The sequence below is a fragment of the Sorex fumeus genome, unplaced genomic scaffold (assembly GCF_029834395.1).
Source record: "Sorex fumeus unplaced genomic scaffold, SorFum_2.1 ptg000095l, whole genome shotgun sequence".
Taxonomy (NCBI): Eukaryota; Metazoa; Chordata; class Mammalia; order Eulipotyphla; family Soricidae; genus Sorex; species Sorex fumeus.
Genome location: NW_026606152.1, coordinates 9,758,292 through 9,775,033, shown reverse-complemented (window position 1 = coordinate 9,775,033; position 16,742 = coordinate 9,758,292). Strand labels below are relative to the sequence as shown.

Genomic DNA, 16,742 nt, shown 5'->3' with positions numbered 1-16,742 from the left:
GGGTTCTAGAGTGACGCCCAGCAGTGCTTGGGGAACATACAGGGGATCAAAGCTAGGGCCTCACACGTAGAAAGCAAGTGCTGTATGCACTGAACCTCAGCTCTGACCCAGGCTTGTCATTTTTATTAGACTTAGCTAAAAGTCCACCCCCCAGAAGGGAAGTGTTACAAAATAATTATAAAATTAAAATGTTATGAAATAATTACCTTTTGCAGAGAGTGTCACCTCTGACAATGCTTGGAGCACCAACATTTTAAAGCCAATATATTAAAGATGATTATCACGCCCTTGTTATTATCTTACGGAGGAATCCCCAGTCCCACAATCTTAGTTTGCCTTCCATTTTTTTAGTTCCCTTGAAGATATCCTTGAGACCTAAGATAATACAGGGTTAAGTTAAGGCACTTGCTTTGCACAGTCAACTGCAGTTCCCTGGCACCACACACAGTCTCCAGATCACCACCAGGAGTGATCCCTGAGCCCAGAGCAGCCAAGATTAAGCCCTGAGCACAGCCAGTTATGGCTCAAAAACCACCACCAAAAGTGTGTTTTCTTTGGGGGGGGGGGGGAGTCATATCACTTTCAAATCTTTTTTCTTTAATATTTTATCCCTATTTTACAGTTCTGTTCTAGTTATCTTTCACAGTAATTCACCTCAAATACTTTTCATAGAAGTCTAGAAAATGAACAGTAGTAAAATAGATGTGAAGCCATGCCCAGCCCTAAAGAGGACGATTCCGTGATTCTGACTTTTGTGTCACAGGTGCCACAACAAGCAAGCGCACAGGAATACTGGAAATGCGTGAAAAGAGAAAGTATTAAAGGGGTGAAAGAAGTCTGGAGGCAAGCCGGACAAGGTCTTTAGGAAGTAATGGTGTGCGGATTCTATTGCTGCAAGTGCCAAAATCTGTTTCTTCAGTACCAAATTATTCTCAAAATCTTTGTTGACTTCTTTTATAATATAACGATATCTTGTGTTTGTTTTCTATTCAGTAATTTTAGTAGGATCTCTGAAAACAGATAATAGATTCTGTCAGAAGGCCTAGAAATAAAGTAACACTTTGTATTTTGATAAGGTAGGAAACCTAGGTTGCAGGGCAGGGGGTGGGGAGGGTTAATGCCCAGCAGTGCTAGGGACTGGCTACTCCCCATGCAGTGCCCAGGATCAAACCCAGGATCCCACCTGCTCCAGCCTACTGAGTTGTCTCCCTGACCCCCTTACTAACTTTTTAAACACAGTAGCACAAAATCTACAACTGTAAAAAAAAAAAAAAAAAAAACATGATTATTGTTAAAAAAAAAAAACACAATAGCACAATTCTTTGCAAGGGTAAACTGCATGATGAAAAAAGTAATTGATATGCAAGTCCAGTATCTATTCCACAAGTCCCAATAGAGCCAATTACATTTTTTTTAATTTCAGTTTTTTTCAGTATGTATCTTATACCTCATAAACTTCTTACATATTTTATTTCAACGAATTAAATGTCTTTAAAATAATAAGGTTATTTATTTCCTCACTAATAACGAAATGCTTGAGTAACAAGTGGTAGGTGCCTTATTCCAGTTTCTTAAGTATTTTGTGCTGACTGTAAAATGTAAATTAATTTAAAATTTATTATTTTAGAAGTAACTTTTTGTTTCATTTATTGCGAAACCAAACCAAGAGAAAGGGGTAAATGCAAAAAGAGCATCATCCATCATTTCTTTTTTTTCCAAAGAAATATTAGCTAACTTCCCTCACATGTCTGTCAAGATACCCCTTATGGATAAAGACCAGATAGTAGAATTATTTCTTGTCTTCTCAGGCTCACCCTAACTTTTTCCAGCTCTATCTGGCACTGATGCACCATTTGACCATTCTCGTTTTCCATTTTCCCACTGTGCACCATGTATTCTTCATATTTCTCTACACTTCCCTCTGTATCCCATGTCCTCATATAATTGCTTCTCCTGACCCAAGATACTTCCATCCTGTCTTCCAAAGTTTTAGATAGCGCTTGACTATTTGCATAAAAAGTTTCTTTCCTAAACTGTCAAATCAGGACTAGAAACAGTACTTTAGTCATCTATCTATCTAGAAACAGTGCTTTAGTCATCTATCTAAATTTCTTTTTAGAAACCAGTTCCCAGGTTTCTAAAAAGCATCGAACAAAAACTTGCTTAAATAAAAGGAAAGAAAAAGGAAAGACGAGAAGAAAGAAAAGAAGAAAACAAGGGATAGGTAGGTGGAGGATTATGGGAGGAAAGTGAGAAGTCAGTCAATATACCAGGTACTTGCTCAGTGCTGAGTGCTCATGGTAAATTTAAACAGGTGGCTTCTTCTCCCATGGGTTATTTAATCTAAAGGAGAAAACTGAAAACTAGCCATAAATCATGTACGACATCTAATACATATGAAGATTTTTTTTAAAGCAGAGAAATGTTAGAGAAGAGAAGAGTTGACCTTCTTAAAAGCAACCAAGGGGATTGAGGATACAATTTTCAAGTTGTCAGAGCCCAGAGAATATGTTCTACAACTTCAAAAATGCATAGAATGAGTAATTTGTGTTTGTCAGTAACATGTGATTTCTGCAAAGCAGTCTAATCTCCCTTTGAAAGTGTGTGGATAAGCATCTGTATTAAATAAGACGAGTAGATTTACCAGTGTCTCCTTTCCCTAATGTGAAGTAAGCAGGCAGACATCCACCTAATGAAATGTAAATCTTAAATTATTTGCTTTACTGAATTTTATTAAATAAATTATTGAATCTCCTAATATTTTTATGGTTAGTTTGTATTTTTTGTTTCTTTGGGGAGAACGTGGGGAGATGGGGTATCTGCGGAGATCATGAAGTGTGGGAATCTTCTTCAGTCTTTTCTCCCTTTTCCTTTATGTTTCTAGCTTCTGTTCTCTCCCCTGAGTTCCTAAGCCCAGTTTCTTTCTGGATGTCTCCATTTGATAGAAAGGAAAAAAAGAGAAATTTCCAGCCTACTTCTTCAGAGTCCCAGAGGGGCTAACTACAAAGATTCACCCTAAGCACAGCAGGAGCACAGCATACCCAGGGGGGAAGATGCATAGAAGCCCACCAAACTTGGTGAGCAAAAAAACATGAAAGGTTCAACCAACACTAACTAGCTCAGGAAATCTTCAGACAGTGACATTAGTGACACCACTGTGAGGATGTTCAATGAACTCAAAGATGGTACGTGTAGTTAATAAAGCACAGGAAAGTACAAGAGCCAAAATGAGAAAACTACAAGCAGAAGAGTATAGTAGGTGATAATTTTTTTTCAAAAAAATCAATAGAAGCTCTGAACAGCTGAGGAAGAGCAAGGAGCTCCAAGATGAGATGGAGGAAATTGCCAAGAAAACAGCAAAAGGTAGTAGTCTGAAAAAAAAATGAACAGCATACCAGAGCACTTTGGGATGAGTTCAGCAGAAGCAATATAAGAATCATCAAAGTCCCTGAGAAACAGGAAGGCAAATTAGACGAAGAAACAATAGTTAAAGAAATCAAGAAGAATTTCCCAAACTTAAAAAATACAGAAACACAAATACAAGATGTCTAATGGGTCCCAATAAAAATAGGAATTTTTTTTTCCAAATAGGAAAACTCCAAGACACACTGTACTCAAAATGACAAAATCCAAAGATATAGAATACTGAAAGCAACAAGATTGAAAAAGGAACCATATACAAAGGACAGCCCATATCTATCAATTGAAATTCTATGAGCCAGAAGAGGAAGAAGGGAAATGATACAAAAACTCAACAAAATGAACACCTTGCCAAGAGTACTCTATCCAGCTAAATTATCATTCAGATTTGAAGGAACAATTCATGACTTCAGGGACCAGCAGTAGCTTAGGAAATGAAATCATAGCTTTAAAATCAGTCTTGCAAGTGGTTTTAAAATATTCTTTTAGAGAGAGAGAACATAAGAGAATGCCCTGCCACAGAGGCCGGGTGAGATGGGGGGAGGGAATACTGGGATCCATGGTGATAGAAAATGGGCACTGGTGGAGGGATGGGTACTTGTATAATTGAGGGATGATAATTCTATAATTGAAACCCAAGTACAAAAATGTGTAAGTCTCCAACTGTACCTCATGGTGTTTCACTAATAAAAACTAAAATAATTAAAATAAATAAATAAAATATTCTTTTAATTTAATCACCATGAATTACAAAGTTATATATTTATGATTGAGTGTCAGGCGTATATTATTCCTTCACCAATTTTTTCACCAGTGCTCACTACCATCTCCAGCAGTGTCCCCAGTTTCCTTCACACACCCACAGCCTACTACCTCTGTGGCAGACACTTTTTTACTTTCCAAGGAGCTCTATTTGAAAACAAGACAAACTTCTCAGCACTTTGCATTGAGTATGACAGTCACTCATGGTACTTATGGCTTACCTCTACTAGATTAGAAAAGGTTTTTTACTCCTATCCTGCTAATACACAATAATGAATTAACATTTAATTTATATCAAATGTTATGTATTCAATATGCCAAACACAGTAACAACAAAGTCTCCAATGGAGACGTTACTGGGCCCGCTCGAGCAAATCGATGAACAACGGGAGGACAGTGACAGTGACAGTGACAGTTATGTACCTGATCAAGTGTTTTCGCATTTTTATATCCATAGAAATTTTTATGACAGTTCTTAATGATGCAGATACTTAAGCAGTATCTATAATATTTTCTAACATAATGCCAGTATGGTAACATAAAGTCTTTCTTAGGATAAAATAGTTTTATACTTTTATAGATCTATTCAGATTTCATTTTTTAACTCTCTTCATTCTTACTAATTTTACATTTGTAGGTTTTATTTTATATAAATCAAAATGTATTCACACAGAATTACTCATATTAATATTTTTAATTTATAGATCTATGAAAAATACAGTATTTGGAAAAATTTTACTTTATCAATTTTTCATTGATTTACATTTTTTGTGGTATTCTAGTCATCACCACTTCCACAGTTAAAAAAAGAGATCTATCCCAAGTATGAGATTAAAATAAATTAACATAGCAAGGGAACAACAGATTGTCAGTCATCAGCACTGAAGATTTTTTTCTATAGAACTGGGCTTACATGTGGGGGCAGTGGGAGGGAGGGGTGTAGGAATGACATGTACTGAAATGTGCTGGTAGAAGGAGGTGGGCTCCCTGGTGGTTGGTGTGGTGTTGGAACGATGTATCCATGAAAAATATGAGTAACAATATTAATATTGTAAATCCCAGTACCTAAATAAAAAATGTTTCAAAGAAAGTTTACCTTTCTTAGATTGGTCTTTTCCAGAAACTATACAAACAATAAGAAAATGGAGTAAATGCTTTAAAGAAGTGGGGGAAAAAAAGAACACATCAACCTAGTGTCCTATATTCTACAAAATTACCTTGCAGACATAAAGAAGTAAAACAGAAGTTGTAAAAAAAAAACCATATTTAGAGATTAATATCAAGGATATACAAGGCACTGGTTGAACTCTACAAGAAAAAAGCATCCAATTCCATCAGAAAATGGGGCAATGAGATGAACAGAAACTTTCTCAGAGAAGAAATTTGAATGGCCAACAATCACATGAAACAATGCTTTTTATCACTAATAGACAGATGCAGATCAAAACAACAGTGAGATATCATCTCATTGAGACTGGCATACATCCCCTCCAAAAAAAGCAACCAGTGTTGGAGTGGATGTGGGGAGAAATGGATTGTCCTTCACTGTTAGTGGGAATGCCGACTGGTCCAGCCTTTTTGAAAAATATATGGACATTTCTCACAAAACTAGAACTTGAGCTCCTGTTTGACCCAGAATACCACTTTTGAGAATATACCCTGGGGGCCCAAAAACACACAGCAGAAACACCATCTGCACTCCTGTGTTCGTTGCAGCACTATTCACCATAGCCAGAATCTGGAAACAACTAAGTGCCCAAGAATAGACAAATGGATTAAAAAAAAAAATACCTATGGCATATCTACACAATGGCATACTATGCAGTTGTCAGGAAGAATGAAGTCATGAAATTTGCCTATAAATGGATGGACATGGAGAATATGCTGAGTGAAATGAGCCAGAATGAAAGGGACAGATATAGAATGACTGCATTCGTTTGTGGTATTTAAAATATATAGCACTGTGGCACAGTCCTCCCATTGTTCATTGATTTGCTCGAGTGGGTACCAGTAATGTCTCCATTGTGAGACTTGTTACTGTTTTTGGCATATCGAGTATGCCACGGGGAGATTGCCAGGCTCTGCTATGTGGGCGGGATACTCTTGGTAGCTTGCCAGGCTTTCCGAGAGGGGCAGAGGAATCGAACCCAGGTCGACCGCATGCAAGGCAAACAGCCTACGGCTGTGCTATCGCTCCAGCCCAAGGGTTAAAAGTAGGTAAGGGATATTCTTGATAACCTTTCAGTATCAGTATTGCAAATTATAATGCCCAAATTAGAGAGAGAGAGAAGAAAAGTGCCCATCATACAGGCAAGCAGGGGGTGGGGAGTATGGGAGGGAACCTGGGGACACTGGTGCTGGGAAATATACACTGGTGGAGGGATGGGTGTTGGAATACTGTATGACTGAAATCCAATCATAAACAGCTTTGTAATGCTCTATCCCACAATGATTCAATTAAAAGGTTTAAAAAAAGGTATTTAAGAAATTTGTTTTCAGTGCATCTGGTTTACAACCAACATTACAGAGAAAAAGGAGGAAAAATTACATGGGTAAGAAATTTGATTTTATTCAGTGTGAGATTGGTGCAGCCTCTATGGAAAACAGAATAGAGTTTTTTAAAAACTGAAATACTGGGCCAGAGCAACAGTACAGCAGGTAGGGCGTTTGCCTTGCACATGGCCAACCCAGGTTCAATTCCCAGCATCCCATATGGTTCCCCAAGCACTGTCAGGAGTAATTCCTGAGCGCAGAGCCAGGAGGAACCCCTGAGCATCACTGGGTTTGACCCAAAAAGGAAAAAAAAAATCTGAAATACTGAGCAGCTTGCTGTAGATTTCTCCAGACCCCATGCCGTACCAGTTTCACCAGGATGGAGTAGGTGTCCTCTCTCCACCCACTCCAGATGGAACCCCAGTGGCCACAACTTCCAGAAGAAAAACCCAGATACACAGGACCAGGAACTGAAGACTCCTGGACACACGGCAGCGGTGACAGGAACAGGCTGTCCCTTCCCATTTCCCCACCCTTTCGGGGTCCTGGCTGTCAGGCCCATGAACTGCCTGTGGGTGATATTTAAGCATGTCAACAGCCTTCATCCAGAGAATCACAAATAAATCTCAAAATGGATTAGCTCCCTATAGAGATGTCTCTGGACCCCAATCATTTACAATTTTAAGATTCCAGGAGTGCGTGGCCTCTTTCGTGGCCATGCAACTTTTCATGATATTCATAATAAGCAGTAGAAAATAAATTATCTAGCATCTGCCTGTGGCAGCAGGCTTGAATGGTGGTGGGAAAATTAGAAAATAATGGTGATGGCATTTAGCCACTGTCTACTTAAGCTCTCACACGGCCATGATCCAGAGACACACACGAATCTCGGACCCGAGCAACTTGCTGTAGTGATCTCTTCAGATCCTAATTATTAAAATTTTAGAATTCCTAGAGCTTTCAGTTGCATTCGTGGCTGCGCAACATTATATTGTATCCATAACAAGCAATACAAAGAAAGAGAGTATTGTGCAAATTGTCTGCCACACAGGCAGGGGGAGGTGTGGAATGGGGAGGGGTGGATACTTGGGATTTTGGTGGTGGAAAACATGCACCGGTGAAGGGATGAGTGTTTGATGACCGTATGATCGAAGCTCAAACATGAAAGCTGTGTTACTATACCTCACGGTGAATCGGAAGGAAGGAAGGAAGGAAGGAAGGAAGGAAGGAAGGAAGGAAGGAAGGAAGGAAGGAAGGAAGGAAGGAAATGGTGGGAAGGTGTAATGGTGGTGGGATTGGTGCTGAAATATTGATTGTAATCAATGTGAACAAAGTTATGAAAATAAAATTTACAAACTAAAAAAAAATATTGTGTGACCCAGTAATATAATCACTAGATATTTAGCACTGTAGCACTGTCTTCCCATTGTTCATCAATTTGCTCAAGCGGGCACCAGCAACGTCTCCATTGTGAGACTTGTTACTGTTTTTAGCATATCGAATACGTCATGGGTAGCTTGCCAGGCTTTGCCACGCAGGTGGGATACTCTCGGTAGCTTGCTGGGCTCTCCGAGAGAGATGGAAGAATTGAACCTGGGTTGGCCTCATGCAAGGCAAACACCATACCCAATGTGCTATCACTCGAGACTAGATATTTACCAAAATTAAAACCCTAATTCAGTAAGTTATATGTACACTTATGTTCACAAGAACATAGTCAAGACTTGGAAATAAGTGCCCATAATAATTAACAGTATAAAGAAGTTCTGAAGTGGAAAACTCAGGAGACTTAATGGAAAAGTGTTCAGATATTTTTGAAAACTGAAATCTTGAATTTTTCAAGAATATGAAAGGAACTTGAGTTGACTATGTGAAACAAAACAAGAAAAGTAAAAGACAGTTACTGGATGATCCAAAAATGAAAAATGGAGATGAACATTTGCCCAAAGAAGACATGGCTGGCCAATAGACATGAAAACATACTCATCATCACTCATAGTTAAAGAAATGCAAATTTAAAAAATGAGATGCCATCTCACACCAGTAGGAATAACATATATCAGAAAGTCTAGAAATAGTGTTCACAGGAGTCTGGTGAGAAAGGAACCTTCATCCACTGTTGGCAGTAATGTCATCTGCTTCAGCTTCTATGGAAAGCAATGTGGAGAACTCTCCAAAAAAAATAAAATAGAACTCCCATATGACCTAGCTTTACCACTTCTTGGTACCTATCCCCAAAACACAAAATCATTCATCCAAAAGGTTGTATCCACCTATGTTCACAATGCTTAGTACAATAACTAAAATATGGAAAGAGTCCACATACCCTGCTACAGATGAATTGATCAAGAAGTTGTGATATACATTTGGATGAGATGTAAAAGGCAACCAATCTCAAAAAAAATATTAGCACACAAGACTCAATCTGTAACATGTTAGTAATCTCTTATACAAGGAGTGGTTTGAAAGTAACGGGTCATTGGGGACATTGGAGGAGGAATTGGATGTGGGAGAGTTGCTGAAATTATGTACTTAGGAAACCATCATTAACAGTATTGTAAATCACAGTACCTCAATCAACTAAAAAAAGGTAAACATGTTAAAAGACAGTTACTGGATGACTTCTCTTTTCTGCAGAATACAAATAACCAAAACCAGTTAGCAAGTCATGACAAGTTAGGACTGCCCATAAAGAAGTGCAAAACAGGCTTGCTCTTCAAGCCCCTGTTCTTCCCTGAATACATTTCTTGCTTGTCTTGATGTTTCTTTGCCTACATATTTCCACTTTATATAAGTCTTGTGTTCTCTTTCAAACATGTAGTTCTTTCTCACCTCACGTCTTTCTCCCTTCTTTCCTTTTGGGGTTAGGGTCACACTTAGCGATGCTCCAGGGTTACTCCTGGCTCTGCACTCAGGAATTACTCCTGGCCATGTTTGCAGGACCATATGGGGTGCCGGGGATTAAACCTAGGCCGGCTGCATGCAGCAAATACCCTACCTGCTTTACTATGGCTCTGGCCCCACATCTTTCTGAATAAATTTCAATAAAAACTTTATTCATGTTTTCGTTTCACACACACACAAAATCACAAAAAAGAGATACCACTTTATACCAGTGAAACTGACACACATCAAAAAGAATAAAACAGTTATGGAGTGGATGTTGGGGAAAGAAACCCTCATCCACTAGTGTGGATGTCGACTGGTTCAGTCTTTTTGAGAAACCACGAATACTTCCCCAAGCTAAGAACTGAATTTCCATATTATAGAACAATCCTACTTCTACCTCAAAAGCCCAAAATCTATTCAGATAAGTCATTTGTGCTCCTAATGTTTATTCACAACAGTCAAAACCTGCAATCAATCTAAATTGCCAAGAACAAATAACTGAATAAAGAAACTATGGTACATACATGCAATAGAATAGTATGTGGCTATAAGGGAAAGAGAAACAAACATTGAACCTTCCATGTGGATGGAACTGGAGGGCATCATCCAAGTGAAGTTGGTCAGGACAGGGAGAGTTACAGAATGTGCTCCTGCATACATGAAATACAAAGAAGTTTAGGAAGGGAATAACTGATGACCCAAAACTAGCAAATATGAAAACTAGTTTATAGAACTGAGCCTACCATGGTAATGAGGTGGGTATTGGGGACCTCTAGGGAGGTCCTTAAACAATGGTGGAGGGAAATGACATTGGCAGAGGGTGTGATGTTGGAATACTGTATGCATGAAACTATCATTGACAATATTGTAAATCACAGTGACTAAAAAATATTTTTAAATGTTTTTAAAGACTGTCACCTCAAAAGTGATGTTTACCAGAGGAGAAGAAGGGGTAGGACATAGGAAGAAGGGTAAAGTATGTCCAATCTGAAAATGGGATTTGAAATTTAGAATTTGGGTGGTGTGTATGAAGAGGCTTATATACATATAGAGGCATAAAACCATTCTCCCAAAATGTATATGGTACTGTAAAACAGTGAAATTCTAATTTTTTGTTTTTATAGTTTGGGATACATAATGTTAAATGTATAATATTTATGTACATAAGTATGGATTTTATCACCCCCAAAGCACCCAAACTATATCAATCTCTAGTTTGATTTCTATTCCCCAGAACCCTCCCCCTACTGCTTCTTAATCAGTTTTATAATCCAAGGCTTTGTCATTGTTTGATACTATCTATTCCCTTGGGGTTTTTTTACTACATTCCATAGATGAGTAAGATCATTCAGTATTTGTCGTTCTCCCTCTTACTTTCCTTAACATGATTCCCTTCGATTTCATCCCTGTTGCAATGAAATGCACAATTTTATCTTTCTTACAACTGCATAGAATTCCACTGTGCATAAATACCACAACTCCTTTACCCATTCACTAGTTGTTGCACAATTACATTATTTTTGTATCCTGGATACTGTACTAGGTATAGCAGTGAACATAGGTATGCATATATCTTCTTATGCATATCTTATCTAATATGTTGGTGTTTGAGGTTAGATGCCAAGAAGTGGAATCGCTGAGTCATATAAAAGTCCTATTCTTACTTTTTGAGGAAATGTTGGTGTTTGAGGGTAGATGCCAAGAAGTGGAATCGCTGAGTCATATGAAAGTCCTATTCTTACTTTTTGAAGAAATACCCATATTGTTTTCTGTAGAGACTGACCAGATGACTCTCCCACCAACAAGCAAGGGTACCTTTTCCACCACATCGCAAACAACACTGATGGTTTTTACTGTTTTTGATATGCCATACTGAGTGGTGCGTAAGAATATCTCACTGCTGTTTTGATTTGCATTTCACTGATGATAAGAAACCATTAATACTTCTCATGTGCCATCAATCTACCTTTTCAGGGAAGTGTCTGTTCATTTCCTCTTCCCAATTTCTTAGAGGATTTTTGCTTTTTGTCTGTGTGACTATTATTCTTGAACTTTGTGAGTGCTCTGTATATCTTGGGTTGTTAGCCCTTTATCTGATGTATTGTGTGCAAATGTTTTCTTCCATTCAATTGTCTTCTCATTTTTAACATGAGTTTGTTTTGCTATGAAAAACCTTTTCAATTTTATGTAGTTTCATTTTTTCTTTACCTCTAGACACGAATCTCTGAAGACACCCCTGAGACCCGTGGAGTTTTACGTGTGACGTCCTCAATGTATTTTATAAACTCTGGTCTAACCTGAAAGTCTTTAGTCCACCTGAGTTAGCTTTTGTGAAATGTGTGAGGTATGGCTCCTATTTTGTTGGCATTCTTTTGCATGCAACTATTCAATTTTCTTATCACCATTCGTTGAAAAAAATTCCTTGACCAACTTCCTGCACCCAGCTTAGTTATAGATTAACTCTCCATACATTTGAGCATTTGTCTCTCATTCTGTTCCCTTCTATGTATTCTTCACATAGACCGGAGATTCTGTCTTTATTCCAGTATCACACCGTTTTGATTACTTTTAGAGTTGGGAAATTCAATCCTGTTTTCAAATTTTAAAAAATCTTAAGTGAAATTCTGCAGTTTGCTGCAACTTGGATGAAACTGGAGAGTGTCATTCGGAATGAATGAACCAAAGGGAGAAGAACACATGCTGAGTAATATTGCTCATGTAGAGTTTAAAGAAACATAGACCGATGAGAACAGTCCTTGAGAGTCTTAACTATAGAACTGAGTTTTCTAATTGTCAGTGTTTTCCCCAGTGTGTTCTATGGATCCAGGTGTTGAGAGGAAACTTAGAAACAGTGATGGAGGAGTGCTGATACTATGGCCGTGGGTGCGGTGTAGCAGCATTATATTCCTGGATCAGCAGTATTAACCGTATTTTAAGTCATAATACCTACATTTTTTAAAGGCTTAATCAAAAAAGAGCATTAAGAATAAGTAAATAAAAGTAAAACTAAGTGCTGGAAAGATAGCACAAAAGCTCTGGAGTACATGCTTTGCATGGAGGTCCAGTTTGATCCCCAGCAAATCCCCAGAGAGACCCCTGAGCAACCACTAGGGAGTAGCCTCTCAGCACCACCACACAAAAACAAAACATAGCACCATTATTTAATGTTTTGATTTTTTTAAGAACAAACAATTTGTTATCATTTTTAAATTTGTTATCATTTTGGACAAACTTGCAGGCTATCGAATGTAGCCTGCCCACAGGGCAGAGTCTGGCAAACTCCCCGTGGCGTACCAAATATGCCAAATACCAGTAACAATGATGGGTCTCATTCTCCTAAAGAGCCGTGAATATAATCTCAGGGCTAGGATGAAAGAGACGTTACTGGGGCCTGCTCGAGGCAATCGACGATTAACAGGATGATGAATGAATGAATGAATCATTTTTAAAAATTTAGACACCATGATTGATACAGTTATTTACAATAATGCGTCAGGAATACAATGTTCCCACTTCCAATCCCTTTCCCTCCACAAATGACCCTAGGTAACCTCCCACCCCACAACCTGAGTCCTTTACAGATATATTTTTAAGTTTAATTATTGTAGCTTGGGTCCCATGCTTGCAATAGTGGCAGTTCTAGTGGTTAGACATATATAAATACCTTCCTCTGCAAGGACCCTGTCTCTTGTCCTATGTTATTACCAGATCTCTTCCTGCTTCCCCCTCTGTTTCTGTCCTCTGGCATTTTTGTTTCTCTAATCTAGATCCAATGTTTTTACCACCTCTTTTTTTTTCTTTTCTTTTTTTTTCTTTTCTTTTTTTTTCTTTTTGGGTCACACCTGGCAATGCACAGGGGTTACTCCTGGCTCATGCACTCAGGAATTACTCCCAGTGGTGCTTGGGGGACCACATGGGATGCTGGAAATCGAACCCTGGTTAGCCGCATGTAAAGCAAATGCCCTACCCTCTGTGCTATCGCTCCAGCTCCTGTTTTTCCCACCTTTAACCTAAAATAGTTTGTTCAAAATAACAGCAGCAATGTATTGTATGGTTATTGGTTATGGATGAGTGAATATTGAAAGGAACATACATACACTGTCCATGAAGTATAGAGCATGAATTGAAAATGTATATAGTGGGGGCTAGAGCTATAGTACAGCAGGAAGGGCATTTGCCTTGCCTGCAGCCACCCGCTTTGATTGCCAGCATCCCATATGGTCCCCGGAGCATTGCCAGGAGTGATTCCTGAGTGTAGAGCCAGGACTAACCCCAGAGCATCGCTGGGTGTGACCCAAGACGCAAAACAAACAAAAAATGTATAGTGTGGGCTTGAGGGATAGTGCAGTGGTTAAAGCACTTGCACACAGCCGAGCTGGGTTTGATCACCTGCATCCCATCCCATAAGATACCCTGAGCTTGCCAGGAGTAATTCATGTGTGCAGAGCCAGGACTTACCCTTCAGCACCCTTGGTGTCCCCCCCCCAAAAAAATACACTCATCTGATACAGAATGTGTTGTATTAAATTATTAGTTGTAAATCTATACTGCAAAGTCTTTGTTTTGTTTTTGTGGGGACCACACCCAGTGATACTCAGGGGTTACTCCTGACCCTGCACTCAGGAGGTGGTGCTCAGAGGACTATATGCGATGCCAGGGACTGAACCCAGGTCAGCTATGTACAAGGCAAGTGCCTACCTGCCGTGCTCTCTCTCCAGCCCTATGTTGCAAACTCTTGAGTCAACCACTAAAGATGTAAATGACCTACTTAGGCATCATTCAGAGACGGGGTTCTATGCTCAGGAATCACTTCTGGCAGGCCTGAAGGATTCTATGAGGTGTCAGAGATTGAAGATCAATCACATGTAAAGTAAATGCCCTACCAACTGTACTATCTTTTATGCCCCTTATAACTATTTTTTAATTAGGCTGTTATCTCTATATAGGGACTTTTACTCCGTAAAATCGGGACTTTTGTGTGGTTTTTTTGTTGTTGTTTTGTTTTTTGGGGTTTTTTTTAATTTTTTTGCTTTTTGGGTTACACCCAACAATGCACAGGGGTTACTCCTGGCTCTGCGCTCAGGAATTACCCCTGGCGGTGCTCAGGGGACCATATGGGATGCTGGGAATCAAACCCGGGTCGGCCGCGTGCAAGGCAAAGGCCCTACCCGCTGTGCTATTGCTCCAGCCCCAGGACTTTTGTTTTTAACTTATCAGTGTTCATACTTGAAACAATACCTGGACACAGAAGTTGTGCAATAAGTAATTCTGAATCACTTAAACCTGAAAGAAACTGAATCAGTTCTGAAAGCATAAAAAGAATTCACAGAAGCAGTAATTTTCTGGAGAAAGGGAGGCCTGTCCATGACACACCTAACTGTTGAAATGGAAGCATGTGCAGAGCACATTACAGTGAGTCCTGCTACCAAACCCCCTCGTGTGTGTGTGTGTGTGTGTGTGTGTGTGTGTGTGTGTTGCAAATGAGGACAGGTGTAAGTCTGTGGTCTCAAGTGGTCCCTGATTTTTCTTGACTCACTGATAATTGGCTACAAGACCAGAAACTCAAAGTTGCAAAGAAACAGGAGTTTGTTGAAAGTGGAAGAACTCCAGCAGGAAGGGTACTGGAGAAAGAATCCCAGGAAAGGTCTTCTCCCCAGAGTAGAGCTCCAGCTGGACCTCTCCTCTATTTCTGATGACGCTGTTTCTTCTTAGATGACATGCTGAATAAGGGCACCCTAATGTTCCCAGATAGATTTGAGAGTAGCTGAGAAACATGTCTGACAGCCTATTGCTACATTATTTGGCTCTGGGCCCGGCAAGCTACCGAGAGTATCCTGCCCGCACAGAGAGCCTGACAAGCTACCCGTGGCGTACTCGATATGTCAAAAACAGTAACAATGAATGGTCCTCATTCCCCTGACCCTGAAGGAACCCCCAAGCCCTCCTCCTGCCCCCGTGCCTGGCTGTCCTCACAAGGCCCCTTGGAGGAGGGCGGATTGAGTTTCCCTCTCCACCCTGAGCAGTGCCCCGACAGCTGAAGACCTCCGGGACCCAGCCAAAGCCATGCTGAGACCACTCTCCACACCCTTGGATGAGGAACCAGCAGAGGAATCCAGGTGTGCGGGACCCAGGGCTGAGATCTCCAACCCTGCTTGGTTAAGGACTGGGCCTCCCCCACCCAGCTACCCCATCTTCCAGTAGCTAGACAGTTACACCCATCAACTACCATGTAATTATATATATTATTTATGTATATATTTATAATATATACATAAAAGTAAAGTAAAGGCCCTCCCGTTGATCATCGATTTGCTCGAGCGGGCCCAGTAACGTCTCCATTGGAGACTTTGTTGTTACTGTGTCTGGCATATCGAATACGTCATGGGGAGCTTGCCAGGCTCTGCCGTACGGGCGAGATACTCTCGGTAGCTTGCCGGGCTCTCTGAGAGGGGCGGAGGAATCGAACTCGGGTCGGCCATGTTGGCTGCGTGCAAGGCAAATGCCAAGGTCAACCTAAAGTCAACCTGCAGCAAACTATATACATAAAATATTACATATTTATGTGATTATGTATATATCAAATATCAATACAAATATTTGATATATATGTAAAAAAATATTTCCCTCTAAGATTGGTTGCCTCCTACTGTGAACTCCATCAAATGTGGTGTGGTACTCTTGGAGTATGGGTAGAGTATGTGGTACGAAATGTCACGTGGCCACATTCAGAGCTCTTTCTCTGCTTGGCTTGTGAAAAATCTCTGCAAAGTATCACCGGTTCTGGCTGAGGAGTGATTTGCAGAGTATGGAGCTAGAATTGAAAGTAGCAGAGTCATGGAGTTTACAAGGGAATTAAGATGAAGTGTCTCCTGACTGCTGATGAGGAAACAGAAATCCTCTCACATCTGGTTCTGATTTTATACTTATCCAGCAAGCTTCTAAATGCCTGACTCTCTGGGTCAGACTCATCAGCTGTGACCAGAAGGGCAAGGCCTATAAGAACGCAACAGCTCTGTGGCCTCTGTATAGCCAAAAACCTACATTTTCTGAAAGGAGTTACTGGGTCGTGGAGAGACAAATGAAAGGGCTGAACGCAGGTTTTGCATGCTGTAACCCTGGGTTTGATCACAGGCACTGAAGGAAGCTACCACCAAGTCGGGAGAAACTGCCACCATTGC

The 16,742-nt window shown here is 39.9% G+C and overlaps 1 protein-coding gene across 1 annotated transcript in view; it reads left to right on the top strand.

The window, feature by feature from the left end:
• MICU2 (mitochondrial calcium uptake 2) overlaps nt 1-2,758 on the top strand; it is a 112,259-nt gene extending 109,501 nt beyond the window's left edge. Inside the window, exon 12 of the mRNA XM_056133041.1 lies at nt 764-2,758. Within this exon, the coding sequence (XP_055989016.1) occupies nt 764-865 (102 nt within the window). The 3' untranslated portion in view covers nt 866-2,758. The remainder of the gene's footprint in view (nt 1-763) is intronic.
• The last annotated feature ends 13,984 nt before the right edge of the window (nt 2,759-16,742 follow it).